At 39.1% G+C, this 23406-nt stretch overlaps 1 protein-coding gene across 3 annotated transcripts in view; it reads left to right on the top strand.

The window, feature by feature from the left end:
* The window catches only part of PTPRR (protein tyrosine phosphatase receptor type R), a 254511-nt gene that overhangs the window by 152484 nt on the left and 78621 nt on the right, over positions 1 to 23406 (top strand). For all 3 annotated transcript variants that reach the window (XM_059934694.1, XM_059934696.1, XM_059934695.1), the window contains one exon: positions 7656 to 7918. In XM_059934694.1, the coding sequence (XP_059790677.1) occupies positions 7656 to 7918 (263 nt within the window). The remainder of the gene's footprint in view (positions 1 to 7655; positions 7919 to 23406) is intronic.

Raw genomic sequence — 23406 nt, 5'->3', positions numbered from 1 at the left:
GGTGCGTGCATGACATTAGGGATTTGTCAAAACCCACAGAATGTACAACACTGAGAGTGAGCCCTGATCTACATTCTAGACTTCATTAATGATAGCATATCAGTGTAGGCTCAATAGTAACAAGTATGCCACGCGAATGCAAGATGTTAATAACAGGGAAAGCTGCTGAGGGAGCTATGGGAGAGGGGGTATATGAGAACTCTGTGCTCTCTGCTCAGTTTTTCTGTAAACATAAAACTGCTTTTAAAAAATAAAGTTTATTAATTTTGTAGAAACTCAAAAGCTTAAGGGCCATGAAGAGGTGATAGTGAGCCGGAGCAATAGGTAGTGAAGCAATCAGAGACACCTGAGACATACGAACATGTAGGAAAGGGGCTCCCTGACAGAGGATATGGCAGGTGGGGCAGCTGGGCCTCTCTGGTTTCCAGGAGAAGGGTGTAAGCTGAGTGTTTTAGGCAGAGCTTTGATGTGATCTGATTTGTGTATTTTAAAAGATTGTGGTCTCTGTTGGTGGCGAGTGGTTGGGGACAGAGCTTGGGGTGAAGTGTGGGAGCAGGAGGGCCTTTCTGGCAGCTATTGTATTAGCCTGATGAGAAATATGATGGCGGCCCAGAGTAGAGGGTGATGGTGTAGATGGAGAGAAGTGAAGGATGGAGATTTATTTGCAGGTGGAACTCACAGGACTTGCTGTGTACTGATTCTCTGGGAGGAAGAAAGAGAAAAAATGAAGGATGACTCCTACATTATTTGACTGACTACTTGGATGGGTGGTGCTTCCATTTCCTGGGAGAGGAATGCATTGGAGATGGGGAGTAGTGAGAGAGAAGAAACACATTTTGATTTGTATTCCAACAGTTCTTGAATAAATGAAAGTAGTAGAATGATATATTTCAAACACTCTCTTACTTTTTAATGTGAAAGGGTCACTTTAAAAATAACAGGGGAACCAGTAGTACAGAAAGGAATTAATATTGATAGAAAAATAAATACTACCTGATAGACAGGATTAAGGTGAAGTTGTATTTATCTGATACAGCTTAACCACTGACAAGTAAACAGTTCACATTTAGGGACTAGTCAAATGTGATTCTCTAAAATAAGCTTATCTTTGTACTTGTTCAAATGTTTTTGATACTGATCTTGATTTAAAGTAAGTTTTTCCTTGGATCTCTCAGTAATAGTTATACTATCACTTTTGTGATTTTCAAACAAGTATATTCTGGTTTCTGTTTCCCATAATTTTGTTGATTCCATGGCAAAGGAAAAGATATAACTCAGAAATTTCCCTCTGGCATTAATTATGTTTATGAAAGATCAAATGCCATTATTTGTGTCCAAGCCTTTCTCATATCATAGAAATGAAAAGCATGTGGTTTTATTATGAAATTATATAGGTAAATTGCTGTCATGGAGGATTATGTGCTCTGTAACAATAACATAAGCCTTGGCAAAATTTTTGAAATGTGGCATATTATTTACTTTCCTTAAAATTTAAGAAAAAATGTGTGTTGCCAGGCATAAAATTAGACATGCATGACATTTTCAAATGTGCGACTTATTTAGCACCTCTCAAATGTGAATGTAGAGTGGGTGGTGCAACAAATAGACAAATACAATTTTCCAAGAAAAAAATGTGTGGGCAACTTCCAATCCATTCAGTCTGTTTTAGGTGGAGGAATATATTACTAAGAAGAATTAGTCCTTAAGTTGGAATAAATAATAGAAAGAACACCGCTTATCATCTACATTAGATCTTCAGTGCACTTAGAGGTTTATTGACAAGTGCAAAAGTATTTATGGAATGTAGGTAGAGCTGTCTATAAACCAGATTGCTACTGAAAAGCGATTTTAGAAAACACATAAAAAAGAGCTGTTTGGGTCAATAAAAGCTCTGGCTTGTTAGACCCATAGAAGAGCCATTCATGTGTCATCCAAAGAGTTTCTGTAGTCATGGTCTTGGTAGCTGAGGCAGGAAATTCTTTACCAGACTACCTACTACAGCCCAAGCATCACAAAGAAAATGCATGTCAAAGGTGGACATAAATAGCCATACTTTTCTAATATGTTATATATAATTCCTAGGGATTGAGGAAAATGGGACTAGATTCCTAGCTGAAACACTTTGTTTACAGAACCATTTACCAAAGTAGGCATGTCTCAAACTAATTTTCAGTTTTCTTCTGGTTAATAAAAACCATTTAGCTCAAAATACAACCCTCTCAATAATAAGAAAAATAATAATAACAATAATAATGATTATTTTCTTCCATTTACTGCCATTTACTGGTACTAAATTTACTGCCTGGTACTAAACAATGTATTTTTAAAACCACTTTATTGACATACAAAAAGCTGTACATGTTGAATGTAAACAACTCGATGAGTTTGGAGATAAGCACACATCCATAAAACCATCACCACAATCTATGTCATGAACATATATATCACCTCCAAAAGTTTCCTCCTGCCCTCTTTATTTATTATTATTATTTTGTGTTGTGATAAGAGCACTTAATGTAAGATCTATCCTCTTAGCGAACTTTTAAGTATACAATACAGTATTATTAATTATAGGCCCTATGTATAAACAGTTAATGTATTTTAGTTTCCTAATTTTACTGAAGAGGAAACCAAGAATCAGAGAAGATAAGTGACTTGACCAAGAACAAGCAGTGGGTGGGTATATGTGTGTGGGTGTCTGAGGGGAGGCATTGGAATTCAAACCCAAGTCTATCTGGATTAAAAGGCTGGGCTCTTTACCGTGATCTCATGTATAAAGGAGTCACACTGTTAGTTTCTTCCAGTCCTGTCACACTATCTTGTGAACATCTATTTCTGGCCACAAAGGGGTCCAGGAATAAATGGGAATGCCTGTGTTAATCAGAGACATTCAACCCAGACAGAGGTGATAAATGTGTACCACACCATACCGGCTGTTGACACCTCTCTGTTTTTGCACCTAGTATCTGGTACTGGACATCATTTTTACACATCTTTCTGTTCTGGAAGCCAGTGAACTCCCAAAAGTGAGGATTGTGTGCTATCTTTGCATCCACAATGTTGTTTCTGGAACGTAGTAGCAATTGATTCACATTTAAACTGAAAGAAATGAATGAATGAACTATTTCAGAGCTAACTATAAACTACTGCAAAGGACAAATGCTATGACTGTTAGTTGGTGACATCATTTTGAGATTTGAACATATTTTAATCCAAACAGATGTTTTGTGTGTTACCCACCTATGTGTTTTTTTATTGAAATATATTTGACATATAACACTGTGTACGTTTAAGGTGTACCACTTAATAAGATTTTTAAAATGAAAATTATAAGCTGCAAAATAACTTTATAGGATTCTTTTTTTTAGCTTCCTCTCATTTCTGTGTTTCTCTGGTTCTCTTCTTCCTGCTATTATTTTTTTTCTCCTGCTATAGTTTTGACTTTTACAGATCCTTTCATTCAATATTCCATTCTCTTTCTTTTTTCAAATTACCAAATGACTCTATTGCATCCCAGGATTGAAACAAGAAGCTCTTAAAGGGAAAGTCAAAAATATTGACTTGCCATTCCTATGGCAGCTTTTAGGTTGAGTTTGGAAACAAAGTGCATTCATATAGAGAAAAATGCATATGGTATATTCCAGATCTTGATCTGTGCAGAGAAAAATTTCTGACATCACTTTTCCAGAGGCTTTGGAAAAGAGGTTGGGGAGAAGGCTGTCGGGATTTAGAAGACACAGTAGAGTAGAATGGTTACAGGCATAAGTCAGGAAGCCCGGATCCTAGACTTCATTTCTAACCTACCATAAATCATTCAACCGCTCTGGGTTTAAATGTGAAGTGAAGAGATTATACCAGATTATTTTTAAGGTCCCTTATACCAGTTTCTCGACAGCAGCATTGCTGACACTTTGGACTGGATAATTCTGTCAGGGGGGAAAGGGGCTGTCCTGTGTATTGTAGGGTACTTAGCATTTTCTCCAGCCTCTGCCTGCTAGATGCCAGTAGCACGCTGCACACACCCCAGTACCACAACCAAAAAAGGTCTCCAGACGTTGCCAAATGTCCCCTGAAGGGCAAAATCCCTGCCGGTTGAGAAACACTCCGTTAGAGCTTAATTCCGTGACAACTGCTCTATTGCCAAGTAGCAACCTCTCCAATTCTTTCCACATTTTATCAGACAGCCCAAATCTCTCTGCTGAGTATTTAAACAGTGTCTTAGAAACACTGTATCTTCTCCAAGTTCTGCTTTTCCCTAATTAAAGATGTAGAAATCCATTTTTACCCGTACTACATAGATATAGATTAAAAAATTGACCTCTAAACAGAGATAAAGTAAACAGATGATTGTAAAGTATGTGGCAAAGGTTCTCCATCAAGAACATAAGCTCGCGGATGGTAAAGAAGGACTTTGGACTTGAACTAGTTTTACACTCACATCGTCATAAAAGTCGCCTGTCAGGAACTAGGGAGAAGGTCGACATTTCCTTGGCTTTCTCATTTCCATTTTTGAAACATGCTTCTCCAAAACCCGAATGTAAACAGGCAAGTGAATGTTTTATTTACATATTATAGTTAGATGTGAAAAACTTAGAATATACAATATATGCATTATCTTCTATTAAATATATTTTTGTAAAGTTACAGATATGTTTGTTTTTCTCATTCAGGAAAATAACTTGCTTACAATTAAAAAAATAAAAAGCTGTCCCACCTTAAATTCGAATTGCCTCATCTTTTAGTAATTAGGTATTTAGCTTAACACAGATGTGTCATCTGATTGATATTGTTCTAGTGTGGTTTTTGTTTGTGCAGAGTGGCGGCAAAGTGCCTTTTGAGGGTCATAGAAACTGAAAAGAAGCAGTAAATTGGAAAAAACCTCCCCATCCTTAGGCATTATGCACAGGGTAAGGGTATTCATCTTCAGTATTTTAATATGCATATCTAGTTACACCTTATATGTTCATAGAGTCCTTTTCCTTAAAGAGAGCTTCCAATGTACAAAAGATATACCCTTAGATTTGGTGCTGTTGAAACGCAGTGGTGAGAATCACATCGGCAGCCGATGTGATTTCAGAGTCAATCTTTAAGAAGGATGGTGTGGCGAAGGGCATGTAAGGGGTGGGAAGTGACCAGGCCTGTGAGGCAGAGCTGCCTTTGAGTTTGGCTCTGCCACGGCTAACTGCTGACTTTGGACCAGCAGCTAAACGTTATTTAGCTAGACTGCAATTTCTTTAATGTATAATTAGGTCAGAAGGACCTCTAGTGACCGCTCTAACTCCCATTCCCTCTGTATCCCTAACTAAAAAGTCACTTAACATACATTCACCTCTATTTTTTATTTCTCTGCCTTTCTCGAGCTTCTTTATTGTTATTACAACCTGAGATGTTGGAACTGAGACATAATTAGATTTCATTTTCATTCTGAGTTTAAATAATTCCAGAGCTCCCTTTCATATTGCAATTTCTACTTCTTCAGTTCTTCATTCTGAGTCATATTTCTCATGATTTTGAGTAAAATTTTTCAAGAAGGGTAGACAGGTAATATATTTTCTGAGATGCTATGTATCTGAGAAATTCTTTCTGTTGGCTTTATTCACATGAACATCAATTTATCTGGGTATGGGGTTCATGCATCCTCGATAATGTGCGTTTTTCCTCAAGTCACAAAAATTGCTCGATTTTCTTCTCACATTTACTCTTCTTTCAATTGACACACTTTAAAAAAAAAAAAAAACTAAGAACTTTTTTCATTCCATATCCCTAAATTCCATAAGAACAGGGTACACTCTATTTTGTTCACAATGGAATACCCTGTACCTCACACAAGGCATAAAGTAAGTGGGCACTGAAAAATAGTTTTGAATGACTTGCTTCCCTCTCATTTATTCTTGTTTATTATTTACCATGACTCTTCTCTGACATCCATATCCCGTCTTTTCTCTTGTTTTCATCTTCATTTGTTCATCCTTTGCTATAAATTCCAGGCAGTCTCTCAACTTTGCCATATCCACCACTGATTGTATTTTCTGCATTCTCAGCTCTGTTCCTTATTGCTTAAAAGAAGACTTACACCCTGCTGCTGAGTTTTCAGTTCTTTGAATTCTTTTCTTCTTAATCTCAGTCTGATACCTTCTCATCTTAGATTGTTGTGTTTTTATTTCATCCTGATTCTTTTTTTATAATCATATTTTGTCCAACAGACTGTTTTTTACCAATATATTTTGAGAATACCGGACAAATATTTTCTAAAATTTCCCTGAAATAAATTCTCATCAGTGTTCATCCTTTAACAAGAAAATATATATATTTCGATCTTATATATTTTCAGTAGATTTCAAATATAGAGGTGACTAGAATTTAAAGGCAATTGGAAAGAAAAAATTAGCCTCAAGACTAGTTAGAGTAAATGTGGTTGACAAGTGCCAGGACTGCCCTCTCCCCTAAAATAACAGTCATTCAGCTAATGGGCTCCAGAAATTAAACAGGGAGTCTGATTGGCCTAAAGGTTTTTTAAGATGCTGCTGTCATCAGTGCTATAATTGCAGATCACAGGTTGAGTCGCCACTTCATGTGAATAACTTATCAAATCACCTCCCTGAGAACAGACTTGAAGAAACACAAGGACATCTACTCTCTGTAGGAACTGGAGTAAAGGAGTTATTATCAAGAAAAGAGAAAAAGTACGAAATCGTTATGCGGTACATCGTAAACGTGTACAATGTTACATGTCAATTATATCTTAATAAAACTGGAAAAAATAAAATAAATTTAAAAAATATAAAAATATAACAGTTCATAAGTATTTTTAAAAGAAAGGAGAGAAAGGGGGGGAAAAGGCTTATAACAAGGGAAGACTGAGGACAGGAAGGGCAAACTTAGCTCGCCTCACAATTTGGTTCACTGAAGTGTCCCAGCAAAGTCAGTCTAGTTCTTTTAAAAGTTTAAAAGTTTTCTGGATTGAATTAGCCATTCTAGAAAGAGCTCTGAGAATGAAGGAACATGATACTTTTGCGGTTTTTCTACATGCATTAAAAATTTAAAGGAGCAAAGGGTAAGAAAGAAAATGCTGGTTGCCCAAATTATTCTTTGACACATATCCTAAATTTAATTTTTTTCAAGTATTTACCAGATACTCAAGTTAATATATGACTAATGCAGAAATTTACCAACATTAAGAAATTGTGGCTTATAGCATTACTATTCTTTAGTTAATACTTGGCAAGACTTTCTTCGTACATGTTGTACTGGATACAAATCTCTGTTTCTAAACATGTCACAAGCCCCCATTTCATGGTTATTCCTTCTATAAGTTTTCCATTTCAGTCATTTTGAATAAGAGCTTACATGTGATCAAACTGACATCTGACACTTTTATAAAATTAGCCATATTTGCTTTTGAATTATATTTGAGGAGTAGATCATGTATGTATATATTTAATATGTTTGTGCTCCATAACTAGAAACAAATAGCATATCTTTTTGAGGAAAATCTTCAATACCATAAAACTGAGAAATCATCCTAGAAAGCTTTCCTTACTTGTACTATCATCAAACCTTATTTTGGTTTGTCTTCTAGGTTGGGATGGAGGAGATCATACTTTGTTGTTGAACATGAAAAATGTGACAGGAACACTTTATATCTCCTTCTATAGATTCTTTACAGATTAAAAGAAAAATTTCAGCTTTCCCTGAGACAAGATAAAGAGAAAAATCAGGAGATCCACCTATCACCCATTGCATTACAGCCAGCACAGTCTGAGGCCAAGACAGCCAACAGTTTGGTCCAGCCTGAGCAGGTTCCCAAGGTACTGAATGTGGTTGTGGACCCTGAAGGCCAATACACTCCTGAGATCAAAGCCACCACCTCTGTCTGCCCTTCTCCTTTCAAAATGAAGCCCATAGGACTTCAGGAGAGGTAAGAGCTTTTTCGGGATCCCCCTACATGTTGCTTTTTTTTTTTTTAACATCTTTATCGGAGTATAATTGCTTTACAATGGTGTGTTAGTTTCTGTTGTATAACAAAGTGAATCAGCTATACATATACATACATCCCCATATCACCTCCCTCTTGCGCCTCCCTCCCATCATCCCTATCCCACCCCGCTAGGTGGACACAAAGCACAGAGCTGATCTCCCTGTGTAATGCAGCTGCTTCCCACTAGCTATCTATTTTACATTTGGTAGTGTATATATGTCCATGCCATTCTCTCACTTCGTCCCAGCTTACCCTCCCCCACCCCGTGTCCTCAAGGCCATTCTCTACATCTGTGTCTTTATTCCTCTATTGCCCTTACATTCTTCAGAACCTTTTTTTTTTTTTTAGATTCCATATATGTGTGTTAGCATAAGGTATTTGTTTTTCTCTTTCTGACTTACTTCACTCTGTATGACAGTCTCTAGGTCCATCCACCTCACTGCAAATAACTCAATTTCGTTTCTTTTTATGGCTGAGTAATATTCCATTGTATATATGTGCCACATCTTCTTTATCCATTCATCTGTTGTCGGACACTTAGATTGCTTCCATGTCCTGGCTATTGTAAATAGTGCTGCAGTGAACATTGTGGTACGTGACTCTTTTTGAATTATGGTTTTCTCAAGGAATATGCCCAGTAGTGGAATTGCTGGGTCATATGGTAGTTCTATTTTTAGTTTTTTAAGGAACCTCCATACTGTTCTCCATAGTGGCTTTATCAATCTACATTCCCACCAACAGTGCAAGAGGGTTCCCTTTTCTCCACACCCTCTCCAGCATTTATTGTCTGTAGATTTTTTGATGATGGCCATTCTGACCAATGTGAGGTGATACCTCATTGTAGTTTTGATTTGCATTTCTCTAATGATTAGTGATGTTGAGCATCTTTTCATGTGCCTGTTGGCTATCTGTGTGTCTTCTTTGGAGAAATGTCTATTTAGGTCTTCTGCCCATTTTTGGATTGGGTTGTTTGTTTTTTTGATATTGAGTTGCATGAGCTGCTTGTAAATTTTGGAGATTAATCCTTTGTCAGTTGCTTCACTTGCAAATATTTTCTCCCATTCTGAGGGTTATCTTTTCATCTTGTTTATGGTTTCCTTTGCTGTGCAAAAGCTTTTAAGTTTCATTAGGTCCCATTTGTTTATTTTTGTTTATATTTCCATTTCTCTAGGAAATGAGTCAAAAGGATCTTGCTGTGATTTATGTCATAGAGTGTTCTGCCTATGTTTTCCTCTAAGAGTTTTATAATCTCTGGCCTTACATTTAGGTCTTTAATCCATTTTGAGTTTATTTTTGTGTATGGTGTTAGGGAGTGTTCTAATTTCTTTCTTTTACATGTAGCTGTTCAGTTTTCCCAGCACCACTTATTGAAGAGGCTGTCTGGGTTTTTTTGTTCTTCTTTCTCTAATTGCTTTAGGTGTAAGGTTAGGTCATTTATTTGAGATGTTTCCTGTTTCTTGAGGTAGGATTGTATTGCTATAAACTTCCCTCTTAGAACTGCTTTTGCTGCATCCCATAGGTTTTGGGAGGTCGTGTTTTCATTGTCATTTGTTGCTAGGTATTTTTTGATTTCCTCTTTGATTTCTTCAGTGATCTCTTGGTTATTTAGTAGTGTATTGTTCAGCCTCCATGTGTTTGTATTTTTTACAGATTTTTTTTCCTGTAATTGATATCTAGTCTCATAGCATTGTGATCGGAAAAGATACTTGATACGATTTCAATTTTCTTAAATTTACCAAGGCTTGATTTGTGACCCAAGATATGATCTGTCCTGGAGAATGTTCCATGAGCACTTGAGAAGAAAGTGTATTCTGTTGTTTTTGGATGGAATGTCCTATAAATATCAGTTAAGTCCATCTTGTTTAATGTATCATTTAAAGCTCGTGTTTCCTTATTTATTTTCATTTTGGATGATCTGTCCATTAGTGAAAGTGGGGTGTTAAAGTCCCCTACTATGATTGTGTTACTGTCGATTTCCCCTTTTATGGTTGTTAGCATTTGCCTTATGTATTGAGGTGCTCCTATGTTGGGTGCATAAATATTTACAATTGTTCTATCTTGTTCTTGGATTGATCCCTTAATCATTATGTAGTGTCCTTCTTTGTCTCTTGTAATAGTCTTTATTTTAAAGTCTATTTTGTCTGATATGAGAATTGCTACTCCAGCTGTCTTTTGATTTCCATTTGCATGGAATATCTTTTTCCATCCCCTCACTTTCAGTCTGTATGTGTCCCTAGGTCTGAAGTGGGTATCTTATAGACAGCATATATACAGGTCTTGTTTTTGTATGCATTCAGCCAGTCTGTGTCTTTTGGTTGGAGCATTTAATCCATTTACATTTAAGGTAGTTATTGATATGTATGTTCCTATTACCATTGTCATAATTGTTTTGGGTTTGTTATTGTAGGTCTTTTCCTTCTGTTGTGTTTCCTGACTAGAGAAGTTCCTTTAGCATTTGTTGTAAAGCTGGTTTGCTTGTGCTGAATTCTCTTAGCTTTTGCTTGTCTGTAAAGGTTTTAATTTCTCCGTCAAATCTGAATGAGATCCTTGCTGGGTAGAGTAATCTTGGTCGTAGGTTTTTCCCTTTCATCACTTTAAATATGTCCTGCCACTCCCTTCTGGCTTGCAGAGTTTCTGCTGAAAGATCAGCTGTTAACCTTATGGGGATTCCCTTGTGTATTATTTGTTGCTCTTCTCTTCCTGCTTTTAATATTTTTTCTTTGTATTTAATTTTTGATAGTTTGATTAATATGTGTCTTGGTATGTTTCTCCTTGGATTTACCCTGTATGGGACTCTCTGTGTTTCTTGGACTTGATTGACTATTTCCTTTCCCATATTAGGGAAGTTTTCAACTCTAATCTCTTCAAATATTTTCTCAGTCCCTTTTTTTTGCTCTTCTTCTTCTGGGACCCCTATAATTCAAATGTTGGTGCATTTAATGTTGTCCCAGAGGTCTCTGAGACTGTCCTCAATTCTTTTCATTCTTTTTTCTTTATTCTGCTCTGCGGTAGTTATTTCCACTATTTTATTTTCCAGGTCACTTATCCATTCTTCTGCCTCAGTTATTCTGCTATTGATTCCTTCTAGAGAATTTTTAATTTCATTTATTGTGTTGTTCATCATTGTTTGTTTGCTATTTAGTTCTTCTAGGTCCTTGTTAACGTTTCTTATATTTTCTCCATTCTATTTCCAAGATTTTGGATCATCTTTACTATCATTACTCTAAGTTCTTTTTCAGGTAGGCTGCCTATTTCCTCTTCATTTGTTTGGTCTGGTGGGGTTTTACCTTGCTCCTTCATCTGCTGTGTTTTTCTCTGTCTTCTCATTTTGCTTAACTTACTGTGTTTGGGGTCTCCTTTTCACAGGCTGCAGGTTCGTAGTTCCCGTTGTCTTTGGTGTCTGTCCCCAGTGGGTAAGGTTGGTTCAGTGGCTTGTGTAGGTTTCCTGTTGGAGGGGACTGGTGCCTGTGTTCTAGTGGGTGAGGCTGGATCTTGTCTTTCCGGTGGGCAGGACTGCATCTGGTGGGCAAAACAGACACTGTTTTGGGGTGTCTGTGACCTTATTATGATTTTAGGCAGCCTCTCTGCTAATGGGTGGGGTTGTGTTCCTGTCTTGCTAGTTGTTTGGCATGGGGTGTCCAGCACTGGAGCTTGCTTGTTGTTGAGTGGAGCTGGGTTTTAGCGTTGAGACAGAGATCTCTGGGAGAACTTTTGCTGTTTGATATTACATGGGGCTGGGAGGTCTCTGGTGGACCAATGTCCTGAACTTGGCTCTCCCACCTCAGAGGCTCAGGCCTGACACCCGGCCAGAGAGCCAAGACCCTGTCAGCCACTCAGCTGAGAAGAAAAGGGAGAGAGAGAAAGAAAGAAAGAAAGAGAGAAAGAGAGAGAGAGAGGGAGAGAGGGAGGGAGGGAGGGAGGGAGGAAGGGAGGAAGGAAAGAAAGAAAAGAAAGTTACTAAAATAAAAAAAAATTTTTAATTGTTAAAAATAAAAATAATAAAAAAAAGAGAAAGAAAGAAGAGAGCAACCAAATCAGGAAACAAATCCACCAATGATAAGAAGTGCTAAAAACTATACTAAAAAACAACAACAACAAAACGGACAGACACAACCCTAGGACAAAAGGTAAAAGCAAAGCTATATAGACAAAATCACACAAAGAAGCATACACATACACACTCACAAAAAGAGAAAAAGGAAAAATATATATATATTTTTAAAAAAAGGAAGAGAGCAACCAAATCAATAAACAAATCTACCAATGATAATAAGCTCTAAATACTAAACTAAAGCAAACATAAAACCAGAAACAAATTAGATGCAGAAAACAAACCCCAAGTCTACAGTTGCTCCCAAAGTCCACCGCCTCAATTTTGGGATAATTCGTTGCCTATTCAGGTATTCCACAGATGCAAGCTACATCAAGCTGATTGTGGAGATTTAATCCACTGCTCCTGAGGCTGCTGGGAGAAATTTCCCTTTCTCTTCTTTGTTCGAACAGCTCCTGGGATTCAGCTTTGGATTTGGCCCCGCCTCTGCGTGTAGGTCGCCTGAGGGCATCTGTTCTTCGCCAAGACAGGACGGGGTTAAAGGAGCAGCTGATTCGGGGGCTCTGGCTCACTCAGGCCGGGGGGGAGGGAGTGGTACGGAATGCAGAGCGAGCCTGTGGCAGCAGAGGCTGGCGTGATGTTGCAACAGCCTGAGGTGTGCGTGTGTTCTCCTGGGAAAATTGTCCCTGGATCACGGGACCCTGGCAGTGGCAGGCTGCACAGGCTCCCAGGAGGGGAGGTGTGGATAGTGACCTGTGCTTGCACACAGGCTTCTTGGTCGCTGCAGCAGCAGACTTAACATCTCATGCTAGTCTCTGGTGTCCGTGCTGATAGCTGCGGCTCATGCCCGTCTCTGGAGCTCATTTAGGCAGTGCTCTGAATCCCCTGTCCTCATGCACGCCAAAACAATGGTCCCTTGCCGCTTAGGCAGTTCCAGACTTTTTCCCAGACTCCCTCCTGGCTAGCCATGGCGCACTAGCCCCCTTCAGGCTGTGTTCACACAGCCAACCCCAGTTCTCTCCCTGGGATCTGACCTCTGAAGCCCGAGCCTCAGCTCCCAGCCCCAACCTGTCCCAGCGGGTAAGCAGACAGGCCTCTCAGGCTGGTGAGTGCTGGTCAGCACTGATCCTCTGTGCAGGAATCTCTCCACTTTTCCCTCTGCACCCCTGTTGCTGCACTCTCCTCCATGGCTCCAAAGCTTCCCCCCCGCCATCCCCTGTCTCTGCCAGTGAAGGGGCTTCCTAGTGTGTGGAAACTTTTCCTCCTTCACAGCTCCCTCCCACTGGTGCAGGTCCTGTCCCTATTCTTTTGTCTCTGATGTTTTCTTTTTTCTTTTGCCCTACCCAGGTACGTGGGGAGTTTCTTACCTTTTGGGAAGTCTGAGGTCTTCTGCCAGTGTTCAGTAGGTGTTCTGTAGGAGTTGTTCCACATGTAGATGTATTTTTGATGTATTTGTGGGTTGGAAGGTGATCTCCATGTCCTACTCCTCCGCCATGTTGAAGGTCCCTCCTCGCTTTTTTTTTTTTTTAAAGAGTATTCACCAACTGAAAAAGATAGAACTAGAGATGATTGGCATATTGGGTAGAACCCTAACCTTAACCAAATGAACACCAGGAGGAAGTAGTCTTTCTTGTCCCCTAAAAGAGTCTTGCTCTGTTATCAATAATCTTTTAGTCACATCTGATTTTCATAAGCTGGTATAGACCCAAGCCGAGTCTTCTTCAACTACAGGACAACTTCTATAATCATTTAATCTTGTTTAATCGTCATCAAAACTCTGGTAGATAGAAGGACTGGAAATAAACTTAGCGTCTTTCCCACCAAAGACCACATTCTTTGTAGTAAGGTAGAGGGAGTATATACCACAAATTAATTTTTATAAAGTTTTCCCTCTGCTTCCTTTGAGCAAAACAAACAGTAAATATCTCAAGCTTCATGACATTATCTTTGTTGCCTTACCTGCCTTTGTGATGTGCTTACACTGATACATTCTCATTTAAAGCAAATTTAAATAGGAAAACTAGAATATGCAAAATGTTTAAATGAGGGGCTAATTCTTTGCTTCCCCAGAATATTAAGCAAGGCTTTCCCATGGTATGTCTTAAAATAAGAAGCTTCATGTTTATATTTAAAATATGATTGATATTATATCCAACATTGCACATCAGGGTAGTGGGGAACTAAGAGCTTCTCAGAGTACACTCCCAGGTTCGTTTGCCACTTATTTTCCTGGATCTCTATTTTCTATCACTGTCCTTGTTGTTGCCTTAGGTTTTTAGATCATGTATACAAATTTTTATTATATTTTCCACCACATGCACATACACACACAAACACACACACCCCATATATCACCTCAGAAAATATAGTTTGGGGCTTTAAGAACTGCAAAAAGCCAAGTGGGTAATTCAAATTTCTTTGAAAGTATTGTCAAACAATAATGAATGAAGTGAAAAGAAAGGGATTTGTTGCAGTTATCTCCAAAGTTCTATAAAAGGAGAACACTTTGACTCCATAATGGAAGGGAAATGGAGAACAATCAAGTTATTCTTATTACCTCCTCCCCCAAAAGACTTTTTGGTTTCCTTATGAATCCATGAGTCTACATGGACCATTCTCTTACTTAGATGCCACCAAATTGCTGTCTTGGCTGCAGTCTGGAAAGGTAGACAAGATGGACTTTCTCCCTAAGGCCAACTAGGAGTCAGGAGAACTGGACTCCAGACCCAGCTCTGCCATTTCTGGATTGAGTGGCTTCAGATGAATCATTCACCTATCTGGGCCTCGTTTTTCTTCTTCTGTAATATGAAGGGGTTAAACTTGACTTCTTCACTTCCTTCAGGCTCTTTTACTCTTGTTACCTAAATTAGTTTCATGCCTTTATGTTTGCTTCAAAGGGAAGCCTTGAAGCAGGCATCTGAGCACTGGTGGTGTAGCAAGGGCAGGGTGGCAGAAAAGATCTGCTCAGATGAAAGTGATAAGAGGGTCACTTTCTATAGATGATTTAAAGATGATCATAAAACTGACTGAAAGTCTGACTAATTTTTATTATCATCATGCACCACCAATTCTGAGCAAAGTCAGTGGTTCAGTCCTTCGGGGAGTACCTATTCCCAGCATCCTGCCCTTTGTAGGCTACTGCTGGGCATGTTTGAATTACAAGGACCATAAGGTTAAATATCCATTAATTTGTTTAAATGAAGTGAATGTTTGAGAAAGGAGAGTACAGGGATGGTGTCTTGCTCATCTTTGTGGTCCACATGGGAGACTGTAGAGAGTAAGTGTGTGATCAGTGTTAAGTGGATTCCCCGCACCCTGGTCATCCCCACCCATCACCTCCCTCTTCCTTCCTGCCTCAGAGCAGGAAAAAGCTCTTCTTTCCACAAGGGCTCCACGTCCTTTCCTCCCAACCTTGATGACTTACTCCATCAAATTTCTTCCTCTATGTTCAACTGCAACCTTTTTGCTAATGCTATACCCTCAGCATGAAAATGGTTCTCTTTTGTATCAAAGAAACTCCCTTAATCCAATTCCGCCTATGGTCTTGTGTTTTCTTCCTTGTTCAGATGTGTCTTAAATGAGCAGAGTTTATTTGGTGCCTCATTGGTCTTCTTCAAGTCCTGCATCCACTGTTTCTCTCACATATGCTTGCCAAGTATATCAATGGTCTAACCACCAAAGTCAAAGCACACGTTTCGTGTCTTTTCACATCCGACCCTAATGCCTACTTCCTCTTTGAAACTCTCTCTTCCTTTGGCCTCCAAGACATTACTTTTCCCGGTTCTTGGGTGGTTACCTTTAGGCACACACACACGCACTCCTTTCTCCCCTTAACTTCAGAATTCTATCAAAGAGGTAGATTGAGCTGGAGGTACTCCTTTAGGAATCAACCATGTAAAAGGTAGTAAGAGAAGAAGAGGCTGTGGTTGGATTACCCAGAAAGGAGAGAAGCGGTCCTGGGGTGAGCAGTAGAAGTGAGGAATGGGCAAGGAATATGGAGAGGGCAATTCAAGCATCACTTTCTCTTGGAAGCCATTACCTCCTTCCCTTCTTCCTGTAGCCCACCTACCAACATGGATTCAGCTCTGTCTCCTCCACTCCTTTCTACCCGAGTCCCATAGCCTTGTGTGCATACAGTATTTATAAACTTCTTAGGTATAGGTAAAATTTTCATTTACTAATCTGTCTTACCCTGTAAACTCTAAGCTTCTTTAGGGCACATATATGATTTCATTGTTTCTTTGTCTCTTTCATATAGAACATAATTCCTAAAAGGCAAGAGCTCCTGGAAATAAATGCTTAAATGAATGAATGAGTGTTATATTGAATAATTCTCAGGTTAACGGCCAGTAGTTGTAGGGAAACACTTTGCTTATTCCACCATCCCTATTTTCACCCTGCTTTTCTACCATAATTCCCTTGCTAAGGTGGTATAGTGATGAGTTTTAAGAGTGATAAAAGATGAGAGGCATACAGTGTTCCATATAGTAAGAAAACTTTCCTGAGAGTTTTAAGCCTTAAAACTTAATTTATGTTTATATGTTCTAATGGTGCTTTTAAAATAGCCTTGTGTTTTACAGCCTTCCATCTCCTGATCCCGGAGTGAAATAATAGTCCTCTGTTTATTGCATGAAAGTCTGGCTTCATTAAAATCACCATGAGACCATAAAGGCTGTATTATGAGTCATTTGTCCCCAAAAATCTTTTGGGTCATGCCATATAAATCTCTCATCCCTGATGGAGAGAATCTATTACTCTGATATAATTGATAATAACATATAATTTTAAATTAAAAATAAAGAAAAGAAAATATAGAGACTTATTACATATGCTTAACTGAATACAAAGGATATACCCTGAAAGTTCTGAAGATTAAAGACTTATAAGGTGAGGGACAGAGCAGTCCCCTCATTTCTCCCTATTTCCAACTAGTCACCAGGTCATATTGATTCTTGCTACTTGGATTTTCTCATTATCAATTCCTCTCTTTGTAACCATCACCCTGGACCCAGCTCTCATTAGCTTTATATTTGAATTATCATGTCTTAGGATTATAAAAATGACATCAGGACTAATGGTGTTAGATATTTCACATGTATTACTTTATTTCATCTTTTCTGTCTGATCTAATTCTTTTCTCTCCCTCAATTCATACTATACACTCTTCAGATTTATCTCGCTCTAGGAATACTTGCATTATGTTCTGTTGCTGTGTAAAAATCCTCAACAGCTCCCCTTTGCCTATAGGATAAGGTACAGAGTACCTTGCTGAGCCTTAGAGGTCCTGTACTATCTGGCTCTGATCATTCTCTCCAAATCTGTTTGCCACTCTGCCCCCAAATAAACCCTCCGGTCTGTTCTCAGTGTGTTATGTCCCTTTCCACATGTACACCTTTGTTCACCTGGTTCCTCTTCATCCTTCTTATATCTCTCTCTAGTCTCCAAATCCCAACACGAAACATACCTTCTACCTTTGGCCATGACACCTACCGAAGCCCACGGTGATTTTTAACACCTCTGAATTTTCACATGTACCACTCCTCTAGCAGTGGTTTTAATTAAAGAATAATTTAGAAAGGGACTGAAACTGGTTTTTGATGGATTGTCCTGTCCCTTCACCAGCTTGTGAGAATCTTAAGGACAGGTACAGGCTCAAGATATTCCTGTGTGTTCCATGGTTCCTGTAAGCCCGATACATTGTAAACACTTGAAAAATATTATGGAGTTAGTTAATTCATTAATGCTCCTTTACATCTGAGGATCTTATATATTTATTTTTTTAATTCCATAAAAACAAATAGCCCAATGATAAACTACAGAGCTGAGTCTCTGTGCTAATATTACTTGACATTTACTAAATAAGTGACTCAACAGGTTAATTAAGTCCTTTTGGTATAGTTTTCCCAATCTACAAAATAGGTATGATAATATCTGTTCCACCTTTTTTCAAAGGGTACCATAAAATTAACAATCAATATAAAATGGTATTGTGCCTTTGAGAAGGAAAAGGAACGTAAATCTAGTACTCTTTTGGTTTTTTATTCTCTGATCCCATTTCACGAGCCTATACTCGGTCAGCTATATTTTTGAACTCAGGAACGGGGAAACTTTTTTAAACTGAATTGATACAGTTGAACCTGCCATTTAACATAATAAATATTTTTTAACTGTCAATTGACTTACAGGTTTTCTCATCCTGTTTATAAATTGGACCATTTAATGTTATTTAGTAACTATTAATACCAAATTAAATCTATTCTCATGTAACAGATGAATTCATTTCCCATGGTGAGTCCATGAATTTGGGAGACACATTCAGATGCCTGCTCCACACCTACTACATGTATAACTTGGAACTTGTTTGTTCATCTGTGATGAGGAGAATAACACATGCCCTGCACAGTTCTTGTGACAGTTAAGCCACACAACAAATGTCACATGGCTGGCACAGCAGGAGGCCACAGTTAGCTCCTGTTCCTTGTTCTTTTGTCCCATCCCTGTCTTCCTCAAATTCCTCACTTGTCACTCTCAAGGGAACTGTATTTTTATAGCTGGCTTTTGCCAGCTTCCAAATGCCCAGTAAACAAGAGATCACGTTCAGACCCTAGAACGACACACTTTCTTCTGTAGGAAGACAGAGAACTTGTATATATGAGTTTCTGCAGAGTTCCCCTTTAGGCTACTGTATGACTGTAGCCAATTTTATGGAAAGGAAATCAACAGGTAGATTCACATTATTTCCTCATTTTTCTCATCTGATTTTTTATTGGAGGTAAAAAGCAAGCAAAGACAATTAGAGAACCGTCCAGAAAGGAAGGGTAGACTCATTATAACAAGGCAGTCTCACTCCTGACTTAAATTTGCCTCAGAAATCAGTGAGTGTGCCAGTAGGAATATGGCATAAATGGAGGTTTTCTTCCTATCATAACCAAGGCCTCCCCAGGCCCCCAAGGGTTGCTGATACCCAATGAGCAATCATTCTCTAACTTTTCTTTACACTGTACCATAACATGGTTTGTTTTGGTGTCCATAACTACTGTGCAAGTGATGATACAGCACCCAGGTATGCGAGTTGAAAGATTTTCTTAGGGGTTTCAACCTGGCGGAGCCTGGGAGATTTCTGTCACAGCCAGAAAGATGTCTGCAGTGGTGGAAGCAACCTAAGCTCAAAGCCTCTGTTTACTGTAATTTCCTCCAGGCAAGGGGCAATGTCCTGACTTCTGTCCCCTGCTCTCCCTAGCAGAAAAACATTTCAGTGCTCAAAACTTTTAAATTAGGCGATGTATACTTAACTGTTCCTCAACTGATCTCCCTTTGGACATATAAGTACAGGAAAGAGTGTAGAATGCATACAACTGAATATGAGAGTACAAAGCATACAAAATACTCGGGAAATTAAAATCTGTATTCACGAAAGGGACCCATTGGTGAAAAATGGATTCAACGCCCTCATTTTCTGTCAAGTGAAACTGAGACCCAGAATCTCCTTTTTTAGGTGTTAGGTGAGGTTCCCCAAAAGTAGCCTGAGAGGAGGATTCTTGTCCCAAGTGATTGGGGAGGAAGGTTCCAGGAGAAGCCTAAAGGAAAGTAAGGGAAGCAGAACAGAGGAGACGAAGCCAAGCAAATAGGTGATTTCCGCTGACGTCTGGCCTCAGGCTGATCACACAGGGAGAGATGGAGCATGAGTTGTTCCACCTTGTGGCCAGTGGGCGGGGCATCTGTACCCCATGTCAGTCAGCCATTGACTTCAGGCCACCTGGGGATGGTGGAGGCATAACTTCCCAGGCACCTCTGGACTAGGCCACTCCCATCAGCCAAAGGTGATTTCTCCAGAGAAGTGGCAGCTGTGTGCCATCCATGGCCAATACTCCCAGCAACAGTGGAGGGGAACCAGCCCAGTAAAGGTGATCTAGGTGTGACACCAACAGCTTTACTACACTGACCAAAGGTTACAACACTAGTTATAACAGAGCTAAGTTTATATTCTAGGTTTCCTTGATCTTTCCAGGCTGTTATGCACATACAATATAGCCTCCTTCAAATAAGCACCGTTCGTTCTAGCGGAACCTATGACCCACACCATGCAACACAGTCTATCAACCACAACTTGTTTGCTCAGCCTGACAGTATGGGGATCATAACGTAACAGACAGCCATTTAGAAGTCAATCCTATTGAACGCCAAGTAACATCACTAAAAGTAACAACTCAATAAGATGTAGTGACCCTTTACATGCCTTATCTCATTTAATCCTCACAAGGGACTTATCCCCTCCTTACAGTGAGGAAACTAGTGCTCAGAGAGTTTACGTTATTGCTGAAATAACGGAATAGTAAAGTACTGGGGGTGTGAGGCTGACAAATAGAATTTGAACCCAAGCAGTCTGGCTGCAGAGGCTGTACTCCTAACTAGTCCTATATTGTTGGGGGGAGCACGTGCCTATCTTTTATGGAAAATGAGTGAAAAATAGATTACAAATCAGTATGTTTAGTAAGTAGGCACATTATGTGGTGTCATGCTGTTATTCCTCTCAGCAAATTTCACGTTTGGCTTTCAGAATGTTTTTCAGATTTTTTTTTAATTTTTTAATTTAATTTTATTTATTTTTTTATACAGCAGGTTCTTACTAGTTATCTATTTTGTACATATTAATGTATATATGTCAATCACAATCTCCCAATTCATCCCACCACCACCACTCAGATTCTAAATCAAGTAGAATTCAGTTTTATTATTTATGTATATATGTATATATTGGCTGTGCTGTGTGTCTTGTGGGAGCTTAGTTTCCCGAACAGGGATTGAACCTGGGCCCTCGGCAGTGAAACCATGGAGTCCTAACCACTGGCCCACCAGGGAATTCCCCTAGAATTCCGTTTTATGAGGTAGTTTTAAAATACTCAAGGCAGATAAACGTTTCATGGCCAGTCTAGAAGCTCACTGTTGGTCTCAGTTTTTTCTTGCATCTGGTTGCTCCTATTCTAGAGACCAGGTGCCACTCCAATACAAAGGACCAAGATGGTGGCAAACATGGATATAGTAAAGAAAGCGGAGAGGAAGACATGAGGCAATAACCCAGAAAACTCCAGTTGAAAACTGTTCTCAAGGATTGTGGCAGGGAGGTCTCTCTGTTGTTCAATCAGCCTGGATAATAACTGAGCCCATGTCGCTGTGTGTGTAGTAGACAGAGGACGAGGGAGGGCACGTGCCCATGCTCCTCCAGCAAGCTGCTGCCCATGCGTGGGAAGAGAGAACGCATAATACAAGCTGACGTATTGACTGCTCATCTACCACATGCCAACCACCAGGCTAACGTATTATCTCATCCACTCTTCACAACACCCCTTGAGGCAGGTGCTATTTTTATGTCCTTCTTGCAAGTGAGCTAACAGAGACCTAGAGAGATTGAATATCATGCACGGTGTCACAAAGAAATAAAGATGGAGTTGAAGATTCAAATCTGGACAATCTGGCTCCAAAATCTGCACATATCCACTCTGTCCTACCTCCTCCTAGATGATACAGATAACATTTTAAGCTTCTCTTATTTTATAATCATATCTTTATAAAATATTTTTATGGGGATGTCCAGATTTAGGGAGGCATTGGAAACATGCTCCAGCCCTTCATTAATGGTGAACTTCAAGCTGTTTTCTTCTTTATTTGTAGGATAGACACAATTCCATTTTTATAAAGGTGGATTGGAGTTCTGAAGGGTTAGAAAAAAACTTTAAATGGTTCTTTTATTATTTAAAAAAACCCACTGTGATTGAAAAACTGGAGGCAAAAGTTTTTAAATCTGCCTAAAAATTTGTGGCAAATGAGACAAAAGGTACTATAGTGGTAAGTGAAAGAAATGACAGTGGATACAACCCAGGGAGAGTAGAACAGAAATCAAGATGTATTTTTAAGTAATTAAATGTAGCAAAGTTCTGCCTAAAAAGGTAAAAATTGGCCATTACTTATATTGACAAGCACAGACCTAGCTTCTCTCCAAGCAGACTGAAATGTTTGAGCCTTTGTGAGTAAGTCCCAAGAGTGGAGACCTGGAAGCAGCTTTAATAGCAATCACTGTAATAGCTCCTTTCCTCTCTCCACCTTCCTTTATTTCTCACTTGTGGCCCTAGCAGAGTAACAGAAGTCCCATTGGGTCCTCTTACTACTCTACTATATCTTCCACCAGACCACCCATCACACAGGCTGCCTTGTCCTGAGATTCAAGCAGAAAGGGCTTCTCAGCACACCATCGCCCCCCATCCTTCGACATCCATGAACTTGCAACCTGATCCTGACACTGGCTTCCAAATTTACTAGGTGGTCTCCATGTCCACTCACACTATGAGGGGCAAACTCCAGTTACCTTTTGGGAACTCTTAGAGCCATTCTGTAGCGTATGACCTATTTTTAAAGAGAGTTATATGCTTCCCCTAGCTGCGTGATGGTAGCATTTCTACAGAGTTCTTGTCCTGACCCTAAAGAAGAGATTGTGTGGTATAATTGTTTGAGGTTCGTGTTCACCAATTCCTCTTCCCGTGATCAAATTAGAGTTTCACTGTGGAGAGTTCTAAATGCACTGCTTTTTAAAAAATTTTTATTTTATATTGGAGTATAGTTGATTAACAATGTTGTGTTAGATGTATAGCCAAGTGATTCAGTTATACATATACATGTATCTATTATTTTTCAAATTATTTTCCCATTTAGGTTATTACAGAATATTGAGCAGAGTTCCCTGTGTTACCTATTTTATATATAGTAGTGTGTACATGTCAATCTCAAACTCCCAATCTATCCCTCCCCCCCATCCTTCCCCCCCGTAACCATAAGTTTTTTCTCTAAGTCTGTGAGTCTGTTTCTGTTCTGTAAATAAGTTCATTTTTTTTAGATTCCACATATAAGCGATATCATATGATATTTGTCTTTCTCTAAAGTCAGAATTCAAGTCTTTGCTAGGGGACCATGTTGCAGGTCTTGATGTACAGGTTGACTGAATTAGGTAAAATAGCCTTTTTTGTAGAAGCATTTTAATCAGGACAGGCACAGACAATTCCCAGAGTATTGGCTTCCTATTTTGGGAAAGACCAGCTCTGAATCTCAGTTACTGTGTCAGGAGATTTTTACCTTGTAGGCAGAGACGTTCGCTTTTGGAGTTCTTTGAAACGTGTCATAAAGCTACAGCTCAGGGTCCCACTCTTTGCATTTAATGAACTGCTTGAACATTGTTTTCTTATGAAGTGATGCCCCACTCTGTTCTCATCAGATTTTCCCAGCTGTTGATACATGAGCTCTGTAGCAAAACACTGAAAAATCACAGATCACCCATGGCAGATGACTTTAGCAAAATTATTTTCAACTGATGGGTTTGTTTGGTTTTCAC

Source organism: Balaenoptera ricei, chromosome 10, assembly GCF_028023285.1.
Source record: "Balaenoptera ricei isolate mBalRic1 chromosome 10, mBalRic1.hap2, whole genome shotgun sequence".
Classification (NCBI taxonomy): Eukaryota; Metazoa; Chordata; class Mammalia; order Artiodactyla; family Balaenopteridae; genus Balaenoptera; species Balaenoptera ricei.
Note: the sequence above shows the minus strand (reverse complement) of the source record. Positions and strands in the feature narration are given on the sequence as shown.